The sequence below is a fragment of the Gobio gobio genome (genome assembly GCF_949357685.1).
Source record: "Gobio gobio genome assembly, chromosome: 8".
In the NCBI taxonomy this organism is placed as follows: Eukaryota; Metazoa; Chordata; class Actinopteri; order Cypriniformes; family Gobionidae; genus Gobio; species Gobio gobio.
In genome coordinates this window covers 20,936,916-20,954,748 of record NC_137114.1, presented here as the reverse complement: position 1 = coordinate 20,954,748, position 17,833 = coordinate 20,936,916, and the positions used below count along the sequence as shown (strand labels likewise).

Sequence of the window (17,833 nt, the reverse complement as noted above, 5' to 3'; positions counted from 1 at the left end):
TCCCCCAGAATTATATAAGTCCATACATACCATTATCATCTCTGTGCGTGCCATAACTCTGTCTGACGTACCAACCCCCCCCCCACAGAAGTAGAGCAGTGCTGGGCCTTCTGAGAATATAGTCCCCAGTATGTAAACGTTTATAAGATGGCTGTGTCCCATGTAACCTTGTTATTTGTACACACTGTGACTTTACACATCACAACATGTAAATAGGAAAATGTTGGCGTTATTTTGTCACTTATTGAGCAGTAGGCTAGCTGGAGCCATATACCTCCAGTCTTTGTGCTAAGCCAGGCTGTGGGGGGAGGGGGGTGCGTCAGACAGAGTTATGGCACGCACGGAGATGAGAATGGTATGTATGGACTTATCTAACTCTGGGGAATACAGTTAAGAAGCCAAAGCCCCAAAAACTTGGCGTGTTCCTTTAAGTAATATCATGCTTTCTTTTTCAGATTCAGAGAATCCAAAGGAAAAGAGGCAGTAGTCTGATGCAAGCCAGATTTTTTAAACCTGAACCGTTGGACCGCCTGTAGTTATAATGACATCAGACTTCTGAAACTAATTTTATTTTTAAAGGTTCTAATGCTTTTGTCCTATTTTCCCCCTTCTTTTTTAAAGAATGATCTTTTTTGCCACTGATTGTGGTAAACTGTGTAAAATAAATTGACTCAACTACTGAGAAGGTGTCATTTATATTTTAAAAGGTTTTCTCCAAATTTGAAATGGTCCATTAAAGTTTTGAAATATTAATCGTTTCAACATTAACTTGGTACATTAGATGGCAACATTGTTTTATGTTGTCATTACATTTCAGTTGTATTTTCAGTTTCAACAAAAGTGATCTAGAATCAACATCACATTGTAACATTGATCAAACAATATTACCAAAGATTATTTTGATTATTTCAATACTGATTCAACATCAGTGATGTAGAATCCATCATAATGTAAAGTTGATTCAACAATATTACCATTGATTACTTCTGTTAATTGCAATATTGATTCAATAAGGGGTAAGCGGTGACAAGAGGAACTGATGAGGTTTCAAATAAATGGAGGACACTCAAATCAGTTGCAAAGAAAATGTTGAAAGCCAGTGGTGAGGAAATTCTGAGACCGCAGACAATGGGAACTTTTATGTTAGCTGTATGGGTCTATTTTGCAACTCAAAGCCAAAGGAAGTACCCCAAGTCTGCACTCCACGGTTAACAACATTCATTTGCCACTGTTGTGACTCTGACTGTGAATATTCACACATACACAAACTTACAATTCATAAGTTGTTCTTTACACTCTGCAGTTGAGTGTTCATTAAGCAAATACTGCTAAGGAAGTTTGTTAGTAGACTTATACACACACTAATGAATCAAACAGTAAGTGGATTTGAGCTGTGGCCAATCACAGAAAGAGACACATTGTTTTGTATTATTCTTTCGGATTGTTTCAGTGGTAACAAGCAATTAGGTTGTATTAGTTAACATTATTAATGCATTAGTTAACATGACCTAACCATGCAAAACCTCTGTTCAATATTAGTTAATATTTGTTTACGTTAGTTCATAAAAATACAGCTGTTCATGGTTTGTTCATGTTGGTTCACAGTGCATTAACTAATGTTAACAAGATTTTAATAATGCATTAGTAAATGTTGAAATTAACACAGATAAATAAATGGTTTATAAGTGCAGTTCCTTATTAGTTCATGTTAACTAATGTAGTTAACTAATGTTAACTAATGAACCTTATTGTAAAGTGTTACCGTGTTACTGTCAAGCATATTGTATGGTGTGGCCACATTTTTAGCGTTTGTCTAATGGTTAAAACTTACCTTAGCAACAACCTACCCCGGTAAGTGGGGTGTATTGTAGCAAAGGCACACCATGTATCAACTCATAAAGGCTGTGATATTCTTACAGAGGTTTGAATGGGTAATGGCATTTTGTAGTGAACAAATGTGGGTATTTTGTATAAAAAAAGAAATTCAGTGAGTTACAGATGCTGAAGCAAAAAGTGTTTCAACCATATCCCTCTCCCCCTATATGTGCAACGTATGAACGGCCCCTTAGACCAGCATTTAAACCGTTAGACCAGTGGTCTAATAAACACTTTTAACATGAATTATATCAGAGTATCCATAAATAAAATAAAATGTACATGGCAAAATACAAACATCACTCAAAAGTCAAAAATATTAAACACTGAACAGAGTTTTAAAGGCCAAAAAAAAAAAAACATTTGTAAATGTAAACCATTCTTGGAAGAACACAAAACAAACCTAAACTTTACATAGCTAAAGCAAATACATTGTTCAAAAAATAAAAGTAATCCTACATAATTTTTCCTTGAAAGCAAAGGCTGCTTTTGCAGTGCTTGGCCAAGGTTCTTCAACGTACTATGCTTACAGTTTCATTGCCCTCACATCTCGCTTCCTCTGAGCTCTCATATACCCTGTTGTCTGTTGTTGTTTTTTCCCCCTTCCCTTTTCTTATTAGATGTGGCTGCTGGCCCATCATACTTTGAAGCATTGACTTGCTTATTTAATCTTCTTAAGTGCTACATTTAGTCATTTAATTATATGATTTATACACTGTCAGGTTACTGATTGTCTACAAAAGTATTTTCTTTAAAAAAACAAACAAACATTGATTTGATAGGAACATTGCACAGATGAGACTCTTACCCATTTTCTGTATCTCTGCAGATTTGTGTTGCAAATGCCTACAACAACTTGGAAAAAAGAATCAACAGCTGTTAACAGGATCTCTACTTATATGAAAGGAATATGTGTGGGTCGAGGATGTGGTAAAAAAAAAAAAAAAAAAAAAAAAAATATATATATATATATATATATATATATATATATATATATATATATATATATATATATATATATATATATATACACACACACACACACACGCACACGCACATAACTGAATAACTGAATGCAACAGCTTCATTAGGAGGCAAGCTATTTAGAGAATAACAACTTAAATTTAGGTCTGTTCCTTCTTTCAGTGACATGTTTTCCACATAACCCTGTTGACATCACTTAACAGCAGTTACAACAACACAAACGTCAGACAAAGTGTAAAAAAAGACCTTCTTGTGCTAATCACTTTGACTGAAACCTTGGCAGTGCTGCTATCTAAATTTTAACATTTTACAATATTAGTAATAAAGAATTTGGGGACATTAAATAATTTTTTTATGTTACAAAAGGTATATATCAAATAAATGCACAAATACTCATTAATAATCCTAAAAAAGTATAATGGTTGCCACAAAAAATATTAATCAGAACAACTGTTTTCAACTTTGACAATAATACATGTTTTCTTCAGCATCAAATCATATTAGAATGATTTTTGAAGTAGTATGTGACTGAAGACTGGAGTAATGATGATGAAAATTCAGCTTATCAAAGGGATACATTTTTAAAAAACAATATTCAAATATAAAACTGTCATTTTAAATTGTAATAATATTTCACAGTACCGTTTTACTGTATTTTTTATCAAATAAATTTGGCCTGGGTGAGCACAAGATACTTCTTTAAAATGCAGTTAAATGCATTTTCTGTCATTAAGTCAGTGCCTAATATTTCCCTGATGTCGTTGTGTATTAGTAACAGTGCGCTCTATTTTGGTTTTGTTTGGGTCATGGTTCCTGGAAATGGCAATTCTGATGAATATCACATCACCATTACCTCTCTAGCATTACATCATGTTACTATCAATACATTCTTCGAAACTAGCCCTTAGCCTACCCACGGAGACGCGTTTAGCTGTATTCTTCAATATTTTGAATCGCATCAGCGTGTCTTCCAGACGGATCCAGCGTTTTAGGAGCCTGAATCCGATATATTTTTTGAATAAATATCCAGAATGGATAAATCTGAAAATGACACCCTTGCGGTTTTTTTGTGTGTACAGCCAATCTGTATATATTGTGTAATGATGATGTCATCACCCCACATCTCAACCAAGTGGCATCCTCTCGCAGTCTCTCTTGAAGCCAAACTGCAATTAATCATCTGGCCGCTAGAGACAGGTTCCAAACGGGAGTCAAATCTGTATCTCCCCCATGGTAAAATGCCCAACTTTACAGCAGAAAAATAGGCAGTAGCTATTTGTAATAGATGCTATTTACAAGGGCAAAAAGCGATAGATGCTATTAAGACCAAGTGTTAATAGCAACTAGATTATATTTACACTAAGATAAAACAGCATATTTTCTTAGTGATAATTGCTATTTACACTAAGTGTAAATAAGGATAGATGCTATTTACACTTAGTGCAAATAACTGTAGATGCTATTTACTAAGTGAAAATGGTGATTACACCATATTAAAGTAGCAGTTCTTTGCAATATGTAAATAGTAATTACATGCACTTTATACTTTATTTTGACAGATACATACTATTTGCACCTCAGTATTGTTGGACATTAACAGGATGCAATAATAACATAGAGTGTAAATTATTACATTTATTAAAAGTATTTTACTTTTTTTTATTTTACCTTAAGCTTTATTAAATGTTTGCCGCCTTAATGTGACAAATTAAACACACCTACCCCTAACCCTACCCAATAAATGCTTTTATTATTATTAAACATTTCGTTAGGCACTTTATTTCCACATTTAGAGCATTTTCTTAATTTTTATTGAACGTAAATGCCTTTTCGATGTGATATGTGATGGGAAAAGGGATAAGAGCGAGCTCTGCAAAAGGCGGATTCCAAATCCTTAAGCTTTATGCTTTACTGATTGCACCACTTAAGACATTTGAAATATTCTTGTTTTTTTTTTAATCTTGTTTGGCCCAACCAGGCATTGTTAAGCAGAGCTAGTGCAAATAGCACTTGCCAACAAGACACGCTATTTGCAATTGGTGTGAATAGACTCTCCGAAAAAATTTTTTACAGCCTGGTACAAAAAGTGGTTTTGGTCTATGGTCTCGACCCTTGTCAGACACTGCATGCGCATGCTCCAAGTCTTCTCCATTTTTAGTGTATCTCTGTGGCAGAATCACAGCGCCACATACTGGTCTGGAATATATACTACATCATTTTAATTCGGTTTCAGTGGTTTTGTGTGTACGCATACATTTCTTGAGACAACACCGTGTTTAAAAATGTGGTCTTATACTCACATTTATTTTTTGATTCCTTATCACCTGTAAAATGTTTTATTTTATTTGCTTGAGTCAATAACCATCATCTTTAGAAGGTGTTTTTAGTGTTTTTATTGGCATTATTTTCATAGAGTTGGAGCTCTAGTTGGAGGCGACGATCTGATCAATCCATTGGCGGAGGTAAGAGACCCGGGCATATACGGCTGGGGTGCGAACATTGCAGTCATTGGTGCCCCAGGACACGATGCCCACCTGATACCAAACACCTGAGCTCTCACACACCAGAGGACCACCAGAATCACCCTGTAGTTGACAGACAAACCCATATAAACAAATCAGGAATAATGCACTGTATTGATATACTTATTTAGGTATCTGTCTTCATATACCTGGCAAGAAGAGACACCAGAGGCTCCAGCACAGACCATGGCATCTGTGATTCTGCTCTGACCCCAGTACTGCCTACACTGAGCCGGACTCAAAAGAGGCAGCGCGGTCTGCTGCAGGATATTAGGACTTGCTGTAGAAACGAAGCAAATAGAAGAACACTGTAGCATATCCAGTCATTTTAGTCTTGAATGGAATTGTTTTTGAGAGTGGTGTTGATGATAAATTTACAGGTGGTTCCAGTTTTGCCCCATCCAGTGGTGACGCAACGAGTCCCAGAGGGGATACTGGTAGAGGAGGCAGCCAGACATACAGGAGAGATACGGGATGTCAGCTGGGCTGGAGAGGACAGTTTCAGCAAGGTGATGTCGTTGTTGAAGGTCTGACTGTTGTAGTAAGGATGGGTGATGGCCTAGAGTGGGAAGAAAAATTAACTCATGAGTTTATTTATTATACAATACATACACTACCATTCAGAGGTTTGGGGTCGGTGCAATTTTTTTATGTTTTTGAAAGGTCTCGTATGCTCACCAAGGCTGCATTTATTTGAACAAAAGCACAGTAAAACTATTTAAAATCACTGATTTCAATTTTAATGTATTTTAAATGTATTTTTGTGATGCAAAGCTAAATATTCAGCATCATTACTCCAGTCTTCAGTGTCACATGATCCTTCAGAAATCATTCTAATATACTGATTTGCTCATAGCATTTCTTATCGTTATCATCAATGTTGAAAACAGTTGTTGGTTAATATTTTTGTGCAAACCATCTTGTTTTCAGGATTCGTTGATGAATAGAAAGATCTAAAGAATATATATATATTTTTTTTTAAACAGAAATCTTATGTATTCTTTAAAATTATTTTACTTTATAAATGTCACATTTGATAAATTGTATGTCCTTGTTAAATAAAAATACAAACCTAATACAAAACCATAGAACCCAATATAACCCAACATATAGCTAATAGAGAACAACCTTTTAAGTTTTCTTACGGACTAAAAAAAATAGGGCTTTCATAGAGAATAATATCTGTCAGATGGTAGGGACAAAAAAAAAAAACACAGCACTGCCCTAGTATTCAAATAACATGCAGGCAGAATGACAAAATCCTGTGGTTTCTGAGGTAATGCCAATATCATTGAACCACAGCAATGCAATCAGCAGATAGTGACTGATAATAAAGGGTTATATGTAATTGGACATTAATCAGTACAGCTGATACCTTGGCAATCCTCATGACTTGAACAGCTTCAGTGCTGGAGCCGCGGTTATGCTCACCAAGAATAACATAGTGATATCCAGCCCTAGAGTAAGAGGGAAAAAAAGGAAAAGTTGAACATTGAGAACCAGGCTTGGTATGTTTATAAAGTAAAACCGATTCAAAGGTTCTTACTGAACACGGCAGTGAGCAGCTGTGACGACCCAGTACTGGTTGATCAGAGATCCTCCGCAGAAATGGAAGCCATTGGATTGCTGGTTCATACATTAAAAATATACATGATAAAATTCAGTGAATGATGAACATATTGCCAGTAATACATTTATAATGCATTTATACACATCAGTTTATAGGACCCTCTAGTTCAGGGATGTCCAGTCCTGCTCCTGGAGGGTTTGGACACCCCTGCTCTAGTTGCTTAGGAACAATAATTCAAACTAGCCAGTTACCTGAAGAGAGACCTGCCAGGGCCACGAACCAGACACTGCATTCTCTCCATTCACAATTTTGTTGTAGCCACTAATTACTGGTCTAATGGAAGGCACTCCGCAGCCTATGGTAAGTAAATAAATACATGCAAAATACAATCACATTTTTAATTTGATTACGGTAATATAATATTTTGAAACTAAAAAATCCCTCTGTTCTTTAGCCAGCGATTACAGGTTTAAAACTCACCCAGAGTGGAGGCCACCAAAGCAAAACAGCTAATGATCCAGAACATCATGGGAACACGGACGGCAATTTCCTGCTGTTGTTCCCATTGAGTCTGTCCACTGCTTTATATTCTCTTTAGCATCTGATAAAACTGGGAATTCATCAAGGTGCTTCCATGCAGCTGGTAGGATCTCAGAGCTCAGGAACGTTCATATCTTGATCAGTACAGACAAGTATGTTGAAATATTAACAAGAACAAATGGGTTAACTGGGGGAAAAAGGCTGGCTTTCAACCTCTGTTAAAACAAATGTTTTCTGAATGCATTCAAGTGCCTCAATGAACCTGAGATGCTATTCACCTGTAAATGTATAACCTGAAGTTCTCATCAAACCCATACAAGCAGCAGTTTCTAGAAAGAAAATGGGATGGGGGAGGGTTAAGATCTTTTCTCCATTCTAATACACAAAATATATATTTTTTTTCTTGTACAGGATGTGTTTTGTGGTTGTTGAACACCACAGAACACTGTGAAAAGATGTCTAAAACCCCTGTGGTTTGTAGCATGAACAAGTAAACAAGTCAATCACTTTGCTAATCACTGTTAATGCTGACACCTTGGGAATACTCTTAGTCTGCACAGGTTCAGTACTGGAACCATGATCATGCTTTACAAGGACAACAAAGAGAACAGAGCATATAGACAATGCAAACGTGTGCATAACAGGTTATTTTTTTGTTTTGTTTTTCCAAAGATTATTGGCACTGTACGGACGTTTGTAAACAGGCAATCATGAATTAACAAGCTCATCTGTTTTATTTTGATTTGAGCATCATGGTATATTTATTCACCTTGAGAAATGTACAGTCGGTTCGGAAAGTATTCAGACCCCCTTAAATTTTTCACTCTTTGTTATATTGCAGCCATTTGCTAAAATCATTTAAGTTCATTTTATTTTCTCATTAATGTACAAACAGCACCCCATATTGACAGAAAAACACAGAATTGTTGACATTTTTGCAGATTTATTAAAAATGAAATACTGAAATATCACATAGTCCTAAGTATTCAGACCCTTTGCTGTGACACTCATATATTTAACTCAGGTGCTGTCCATTTCTTCTGATCATCCTTGAGATGGTTCTACACCTTCATTTGAGTCCAGCTGTGTTTGATTATTCTGATTGGACTTGATTAGGAAAGCCACACACCTGTCTATATAAAACCTTACAGGTCACAGAGCATGTCAGAGCAAATGAGAATCCTGAGGTCAAAGGAACTGTCTGAAGATCTCAGAGACAGAATTGTGGCAAGGCACAGGTCTGGCCAAGGTTACAAAAACATTTCTGATGCACTTAAGGTTCCTAAGAGCACAGTGGCCTCCACAATCCTTAAATGGAAGACGTTTGGGACAACCAGAACCCTTCCTAGAGCTGGCCGTCCGGCCAAACTGAGCTATCGGGGGAGAAGAGCCTTGGTGATAGAGATCTTTACCCAAAGATCACTTTGGCTGAGCTCCCGAGATGCAGTCGGGCGATGGGAGAAAATTTTAGAAAGTCAACCATCACAGCAGCCCTCCACCAGTCGGGGCTTTATGGTAGAGTGGCCCGACAAATGAAAGCCTGGATGGAGTTTTCTAAAAAAACACCTGAAGGACTCCAAGATGGTGAAAAATAAGATTCTCTGGTCGGATGAGACCAAGATAGAACTTTTTGGCCTTAATTCTAAGCGGTATGTGTGGAGAAAACCAGGCACTGCTCATCACCTGTCCAATACAGTCCCAACAGTGAAGCATGGTGGTGGCAGCATCATGCTGTGGGGGTGTTTTTCAGCTACAGGGACAGGACGACTGGTTGCAATCGAGGGAAAGATAAATGCAGCCAAGTATAGGGATATCCTGGACAAAAACCTTCTCCAGAGTGCTCAAGACCTCAGACTGGGCCGAAGGTTCACCTTCCAACAAGACAATGGCCCTGAGCACACAGCTAAAATAACGAAGGAGTGGCTTCACAACAACTCCGTGACTGTTTTTGAATGGCCCAGCCAGAGCCCTGACTTAAACCCAATTGAGCATCTCTGGAGAGACCTGAAAATGGCTGTCCACCAACGTTTACCATTCAACCTGACAGAACTGAAGAGGATCTGCAAGGAGGAATGGCAGATGATCCCCAAATCCAGGTGTGAAAAACTTGTTGCATCTTTCCCATAAAGACTCAAGGCTGTATTCGATCAAAAGGGTGATTTTAAATACTGAGCAAAGGGTCTGAATACTTAGGACCGTGTGATATTTCAGTTTTTCTTTTTTAATAAATCTGCAAAAATGTCAACAATTCTGTGTTTTTCTGTCAATATGGGGTGCTGTGTGTACATTAATGACAAAAAAAAATGATGAATGATTTTAGCAAAGTGAAAAATTTAAGGGGGTCTGAATACTTTCCAAACCCACTGTATATAATGCATTATATCATTTTAATATAAAAGCTAGGAAAAGACATGGGAACTGATGTCATACTTCCACTAAACATGAACATGAAATATTATTACAGTTTTAAATAACTTTTCTATTTTTATATTTTCAAAGCTGAATTTTCAGCATCATTACTCTTGTCTTCAGTGTCACATGATCCTTCAGAAATCATTATAATATGCCGATTTGCTGCTCAAGAAACATTTGTATTATTATTAATGTAGAATGTGATATATTTTTTCAGGATCCTTTAATGGAAAAAATATAGTGACCCCATACTGTATATTAACTTAATTAAATTAAACTTAACTTTAGAAACTTAATTAAACTTATATAAATAATAAAAATATAAATAAATAAACATTTTATTCACAATATACAAACATATAATTACACTTACTCAAAGAATATAGAAGAGCCAAAATGATTGATTTTATATTTATTGAGGATTACAATTAGTTCATTACAATTAGATGAAAACAGATACATTGTGGATACATAAGTTGTGCTTTTAATAATTTAATTGGCATCAGCATGAGGTATTTTCAGTATTCAACACAATAGCATTACAAAAAAGTGTTTTAAAGACATTTTGATATCTGGCAGATGTTCAGACACAGGAGAACCAGAAACCGTGAACAAAAAGAGATAAAATGTGGCGATGACAGAGTTGTGTGTCATCTAGAGGATAAATACTCATGCTGGTGCTCTAGTTGTATTTAAGAATTTCATCAATCCATTTTCGAAAATAAGACACACGGGCGTAGACTAATGGAACACCAACATCGCAGTTTTCAAATCCCCAGGACACGATGCCCACCTGATACCAAACACCTGAGCTCTGACATACCAGAGGACCACCAGAATCACCCTGTGGTTGACAGACATAAATCAATGATTAACATTTTGACAATGTTAACATTATGTGTTTTTCAAATATTAAAAATTAATAGTTTGTGTGTAATATGTATGTGAATCTTCATATACCTGGCAAGATGAGGCTCCAGAGGCTCCAGCACAGATCATGGCATCAGTGATTTGTCTCTGACCAAACTGTTCCCTACACTGATTCTGACTCACTATCGGTAAGGTCGCCTCCTGCAAGATGCGAGAAGTCTCTAGAAGAAAAAGAATAATGTGAGACAGTTAAGTGTCTGAATGGTTGAGCAACGATCAACTGTTTTTTTTTTTTTTTTGTTTTTTTTTTTACTACACAATTGAAAATGTACAGGTGAGAAGAATTGCGGACTTACTCTCAGTTTCAGTTTTGCCCCAGCCAGTGGTGACACAAAGAGTCCCAGGGAGTATGCTGGTGGTGGAGCTAGGCAGACATATTGGAGAGACACGCGACGACATCTGTGCTGGACTGGACAATTTCAGTAGTGTAACATCATTGTTGAATTTGGTCTGTCTGTTGTTACTGGGATGGGTGAAGACCTATAAGTGTGTGCGTGTGGGGGGGGGGGGGGTATCATAAACTCCAATGATATTTCACAATATTATTGTTTTTACTGTATTTTTGATCATATAAATGCAGCCTTGAAGAGTCCTTAACTTTGAAATTATTCAATTTAAACAAAGATTTAAAACTTCTATGTTAATGTAATGATCACATTAAAGATGATACCTTGGCAATTCTCTTGACCTGAATAAGTTCATTCTTGGAGCCACGGTCATTCTGTCCAAGGATAACATAATGAGTTCCAGGCCTAGAAAGACAGCAGGGAAAAGAAAAGTAGGACGAGATGAATACTGTACATTTGTATCAAAATCTAAATACCTGGATGGATGGATGGATGGATGGATGGATGGATGGATGGATGGATGGATGGATGGATGGATGGATGGATGGATGGATGGATGGATGGATGGATGGATAGATAGATAGATAGATAGATAGATAGATAGATAGATAGATAGATAGATAGATAGATAGATAGATAGATAGATAGATAGATAGATAGATAGATAGATAGATAGATAGATAGATAGATAGATAGATAGATAGATAGATAGATACTTACTGAACTTTACAGTGCGCAGCAGTGAGGACCCAATAGTTGCTGATCAGGGAACCACCACAGAGGAGATCACCGTTGGATGTCTGGTTCAAATATAAAGAACATCATGAGTACATCATTAAACAGAGAATTAGGTCCATGACCATTATGATATGATAAGAAATTAGAAGTGGATCCATTAATAAAAACACAAAAATACCATCTTGCTTTGGAAGAAACTTAACAATGATTGTATATTTAAAAACGTGTAACACTACCTGGATAGAGACCTGCCAGGGCCAAGGGAGTGCTTCCCTTCCGTTAATAATACTAGGGATTACATCACTTCCCCCAACTAAATTTGCTACATTGTCCTCAATTGTACGCCAGGCCATATTCAATGGCTGATATAGAGGCACTCCACATCCTGTCAGCAAAGTTCATAAAAAGGCAAGAAAAGTATCACAAAACATGTTTAGTTTTGTATAAAATATACAATTATATACAGTATATTCAAACATTAACATAAATTAAACATTTAAAAGTAAAATCTGTGACATTTTATCCTAATAAAAACTCACCTAGAGTGGAAGCCACCAAAGCAAATAAGCTAATGACCGAGATCATGTTGTTGGCAAGCGGTTTGTGTCTTGCTGTTGTTTACTATTAAGTCTCTCTCCGGCTTTATATTCTCCCTAGCATCAGTTAAATTTCACAATACATATGTTTTCATGCAGTTAGGAGGAGCTCAGGAATGTTTGTATCTGTCATATGAGGAAAAAAATACATATAATTTTGATATAATGTAGGTGAGTCAGCCAAACAAAAACAAAGCAACATCACCTACATTTCTGAAAGAAAACAAGGAGATTTTCTCCATGTAGGAATTTGATTGCAGAAATAAGTGTGTTGCCTGATTTAGGCTGTTCATTCTATCATGATATATTATTTAACAAAAACATGAGACAAGATATTGAGGAAATAATATGCTTTATTTATATTGAGTCATACAGGAAACACTAAAATGCATGAACTGTAAAGCAGATGTGTAAAAACCTCTCCCTGAGGAATAATTATGAATAATGAGTATAACAGCTAACTGAACAAGTTAGGCCTCACCTCAACTGGTATTTTGTTGTTGTTATTATAGCATGACTAACAGATTTGCAAACATAATGCTAACATAGGCTAATATGTTAATGAAAATGCTGTTTTGTAAGTGCCATATTGCTTTGGTCACAAGCTAGAATTTGGTCTCATGTGGCACATCAATGTAAGTAAACACTAGTTCATATGAAGCATAAATCAGCATTTCCCAGCTCTATTACTGAAGGCACACCAACAGTTGGGTTCAATGGGGTTAAAGGCACACCTTTAGAAAATGAGCTTTACTACTCCCATAGTCTACGATTGTAGAAAAAAAAAAGTTTTCATTTAACATTGATAGAGCAACAGATTTTGAGTGAAAATAAATCATAAATGTGGTGGTGGAAAAGGCTCACCAGAATGGGGTAAAAGGCAAAACGCAGGGGAACGCGGGGCACAACCTAATGCAGGGTTAGTTGTAACACACATGGTTTAAAACTTTCCACACATGCCAGGATGACGAAACTTAATGTATTTACTAGTGTCCGTATCAACATTATTTAGAGAAAAAATAGCGCCATAATTAAAAAATCTTTGGAAGATATCACTGAACATTTATTTAATCATAGCAAAAGTAAATTTCTTACTTAAGTTTATTTTTCATCTCTATTTTTTGTGTTTATATAAAATAAGACAAATCTGATATTATCCCTCTACTGCATAGCGTTGCTCTCAGGCAACGGAAAGTGTTTTTAAGTTTAATTTCCAGTACATGTTTCTTTAAATAATTGCAATCAATCAAAATGGTCAAATGATTGCTATAGAATGGTCCAATAAGGTGTGGGAGTCACTATCAAGCATCATTTGAAGGCGGGGCTTCCTTTTCTGACATGTGGTCACATGAGCACATGGTGTGAGAAGAAGGTAAGATTGTTTGCTTCAGTAATCTTATTTACAATGACATGAACTGTAAATAAAAAATATATGTATGTGCATGAAGGTGTAGAGAAGTTGTTTGTCAAGTTATATTAACTTTTTTTTAATTTAGCATGTTTAGAAATTCAGTTTTTCTTCTTGTTGCCTCAGGGCAACGTTATGCGATAAGGGGTACTTTTTATGGAGGTCTTTGCTGACAATGTGTTTGGATGTTATCACACATCATTACATGTTATTTGTGCACAATATGGTAAAATAATAATAATAACTTCATAGCCACGCCCTAGCAACCAGTTACAGCACCCTAGCAACCATATATCAACATTAACGAGCCATATCTCAGTACCAGAGCATTGTAGAAATACAGAGTTGGGCTCTTTTGACTCAGACTGGCCAATAGTCTTTCAATATCACCCCATTAACTGTATAGCCACACCCTAGCAACCATTTAGAGCACCCTAGCAACCGTATTGCAACATAAAGAAGCCATATCTCAGCCCCAGAACTTCGTACAGTCATGAGGGTGGGCTCTTTTGACTCAGACTGGCCAATAGTCTTTAAATATCACCCCAAGAACTGTATAGACACATCGTAGCAACCATGTACAGTACCCTAGCAACAGTACAAACACATTAATAAGCCATATCTCAGCCCCAGAACATCCTACAGACATGTTGCTTGGCTTTTTTGCATCCCAGTAGCATCCGAGGGGATTTTTTTTGCCACGGCAAGCACCACTCACATTTTCTTCAGGAAATGTACATTCTAGAGTGAGAAAGTGAACTGTTTAAACAGGTTCTAGAGTGTTTGAAAAAATAAAACTACCTCTGTTTGATGGATTGACAAATAAGTTTTAGTCAGATTAAATACACTTTACTTGCTAAGACATATTTGAAGTGTTTTTAAAAGGAAAATTACCACTGTTTGATGTGTGTAAATGGACCAAATGCTACAATTAAATATTTGAAACCCATTATTAATTGAAAAGAGTGCCAGTTCCCTCTTGATTTTCCTAATAAACATTGAGACAATATTACATTTTTCTCTGTGATTTACTACCTATACTGCATAGCGTTGCCCTGAGGCAACAAAATAAAATCTGCTAAGGGGGTGGGTTTTTAAAAAAAAAATTTTTTGTTTGTTAATCTGTTATCTTAAATCTTCAAGAAAATAAGATAAAAAAAATTTTTTTTATGCAAAAACATAATTCATGCATTAGAGGGTTATTTTAATCTTATATCTGTTATTTAACAGTTGAGATCGTTCTTTAATGCTGATCTAACCAGCAGAAGACACGAGCCGGGTTTAAATCACATTTGTGCTGGTGGGGTGCGTTGTAACACTGCGTTACAATGAGCCCCTATTAGAAATATGCCATTATATTCTATACTTTTATGAATTCTTTTGACAAAACCATGAGAAAAGGTGAATAATGACTGAGCAGTTATTCATTATCATTATGTTTTTAACTATGCTGTATTTAGCGATGTGTTTGTTGTCAAACTCAAAAATTAGTATATTTTTAATGATTAAAAAATGGCATTATTTTATTTAAAAAAGTTAACAATTGTATTTTATTGACAAAATATTTTATTTTGTCTTGGATATTTTTTTGATTATGTCAGGTAACATTTTAAGGTGTCATATGCAGTGTTGGGGAAAGTTACTTTGAAAAGTAATGCATTACAATATTGCGTTACTCCCATAAAAAGTAACTAATTGAGTTACTTAGTTACTTTTTAAGAAAAGTAATGTGTTACGTTACTTTTGCGTTACTTTTGCGTTACTTTTTCTCACCTGGGCTGGGCTTGCTTTTTAGTTTTGTTTTTTAATAGCAAAAAAAGTCTTTTTTGTGCAAATGTAAAGACCTCTTCATACCAAAATTGAAATAATAAGCCTCAGGCTGAGGTATAAATGTGGTGCCATTCTGGATAATGGAAGAATAGGACGCAGGAGAAAAACGTTTTACCAATAAAAACAAAAAATCTAGTAATTTTTGCTCATGGCTTAACTGAATCATCAAAGGTCAGCAGCACGACATTGGTCAATAAAGGTAGATTAAATGCATAAAAATATTTGTTCTATTTAACATTTATATATTTGAGGTTTGAGTACTCTGATTTTGCATTTGACTGATTTTATTCATTTTGAGGAGTACAGAATCTTTATTGTGCAAGTAAGATGAGTAAATGCTCACATTTAGTCTAGAACTACAATAACCCTCATGTTTTCACACAACGCCTTTCCACTTATTTTTCACAACATGGGGGCAGGAGAGCTGTCAGTTAAATAAATGTGAAAAAGTAACTTGCGTTACTTTTTTGAAAAAGTAACTCAGATATTTTGTTGTAAATTTGAAAAGTAATGCGTTACTTTACTAGTTACTTGAAAAAGTAATATTATTACGTAACTCAAGTTACTTGTAATGCGTTACCCCCAACACTGGTCATATGGTCATGTTACAATGTACCCCCTCACGTTACAATGTACCCCACCTATGGGGCATGTTGTCACATTTCACTTCCATTCTTTTGGGGTAAATCAAGAAAAAAGTATACATTGTATTAATGAAACTAAACCACATAATTGTACTAGACGTGTGAAATTAATGTGGGGAAAAATAAATACTCTGAACCCCGAGTGGATTTACACAAACTGGGACAGTCAAAAAGCGTTAGGTTGTGCCCCGCTCTCCCCTACTGATACAAATACTTTAGCTAAAATAATATGCTTTGAATATCAAAGTAAATACTTGTTCAAAATAAGCACTTTAGCAAAGTTTGTACTATTTTGTTTATTTTATATAATAATAATAATAATAATAATAATAATAATAATAATAATAATAATAATAATAATAATAATAATACAAAAAATATTGTTTAATAAATATATTGTCATTAAATGTTCATTTTAAAAATACAGAAACTAAATTATTTTAGAAAAGTGAAGATTCTGAAAGCATTGAAGGAGATCCCATAATCATGTCAAGCCAACAAATGGAAAATTATCATTTTGATTATCGTGCCCCAACTGCAGGAGCACATTTAACCCAAATATCATACTTTTACAAACTTCCTCTGTTATTGAAAAACTGTGGCTTGAATTACCTTGAACAAAACTGAAAAACATTAACAAGACCTTTGTCTCAAAATATAGTTGCAACATTGAGTCCATTGGAGGCAAGTAGCATAACCCAAGTGCAGTTTATTTACAAAACATGAACAAACTAAACAATGAATTGACTTGACTTGACCAGAACAGACATAGTTCACACAAACAATACTCGACAAGGACCAAGGCAAACACAAAAGCTTAAATACACAGAGACTAATGACTAAGACAAGGGACACCTGTGAACAATCAAGACAATGAACTAATGACAACATGACACAAGATCACATGAGGGCATTGGAATCACATGACAACCAGGAAACATGACAGTAAACAGGCTTGTTCGACTTGATACAGAGATGCACGGACAGATCGGTGGCTGACTTGAAGCAGTGCATGCTGGTTCAAAATTTTGTCTTACTTTAGACAACGTCGATGACATGTGATGTATGGCATCAAAGTACCGTGAAAGCGATTCGAGAGCAGTCGGCTAATATAGCCGGTGCAGTTTCTCTGCACTCATTTTGTAGCAGCATGTGATGATGTGAGGTTCTTCATTAGATTAGAATTACTTGCCACCGACGTTCTTTCTTCCTGGGCATAAGTTGCAAGTTACATAAGCATTCTTACCTTTCACCTCAACGAGGGAAAAGTAGTGCTTCCAGTTTGCGAAAGCTACCTTTGAAGTCGTTGCACTTACCATCACTCTGACTCCTTGTCGTTGGTGTGTGTGACTGTGCATATCTGTGTCCTTGTGTGTCTCCCACCCACCAATCATCATCAGTTATGTGAACCACCACACCCACCCCCAAACACACACA

General features: G+C 35.8%; 2 protein-coding genes across 2 annotated transcripts; both read right to left on the bottom strand.

Moving 5' to 3' along the window:
* Positions 1-5,256: 5,256 nt before the first annotated feature.
* Positions 5,257-7,477, bottom strand: LOC307130325 (chymotrypsin-like protease CTRL-1; the record flags this gene model as incomplete). The annotated part of the gene is made up of 7 exons (XM_079823291.1): positions 5,257-5,444; positions 5,531-5,661; positions 5,760-5,940; positions 6,757-6,838; positions 6,928-7,007; positions 7,203-7,306; positions 7,432-7,477. 7 exons carry the CDS (start codon positions 7,475-7,477, stop codon positions 5,283-5,285), a joined length of 786 nt encoding a protein of 261 aa, XP_079679417.1. The 3' UTR covers positions 5,257-5,282.
* Positions 7,478-10,585: 3,108 nt separating this feature from the next.
* On the bottom strand, positions 10,586-12,503 carry LOC307130324 (chymotrypsin-like protease CTRL-1; the record flags this gene model as incomplete). Its single annotated transcript, XM_079823290.1, has 7 exons — positions 10,586-10,747; positions 10,864-10,994; positions 11,130-11,313; positions 11,504-11,585; positions 11,901-11,980; positions 12,155-12,303; positions 12,458-12,503. The coding sequence occupies 7 exons, from the start codon at positions 12,501-12,503 to the stop codon at positions 10,586-10,588; spliced, it is 834 nt and encodes a 277-aa protein (XP_079679416.1).
* Between the last annotated feature and the right edge of the window lie 5,330 nt (positions 12,504-17,833).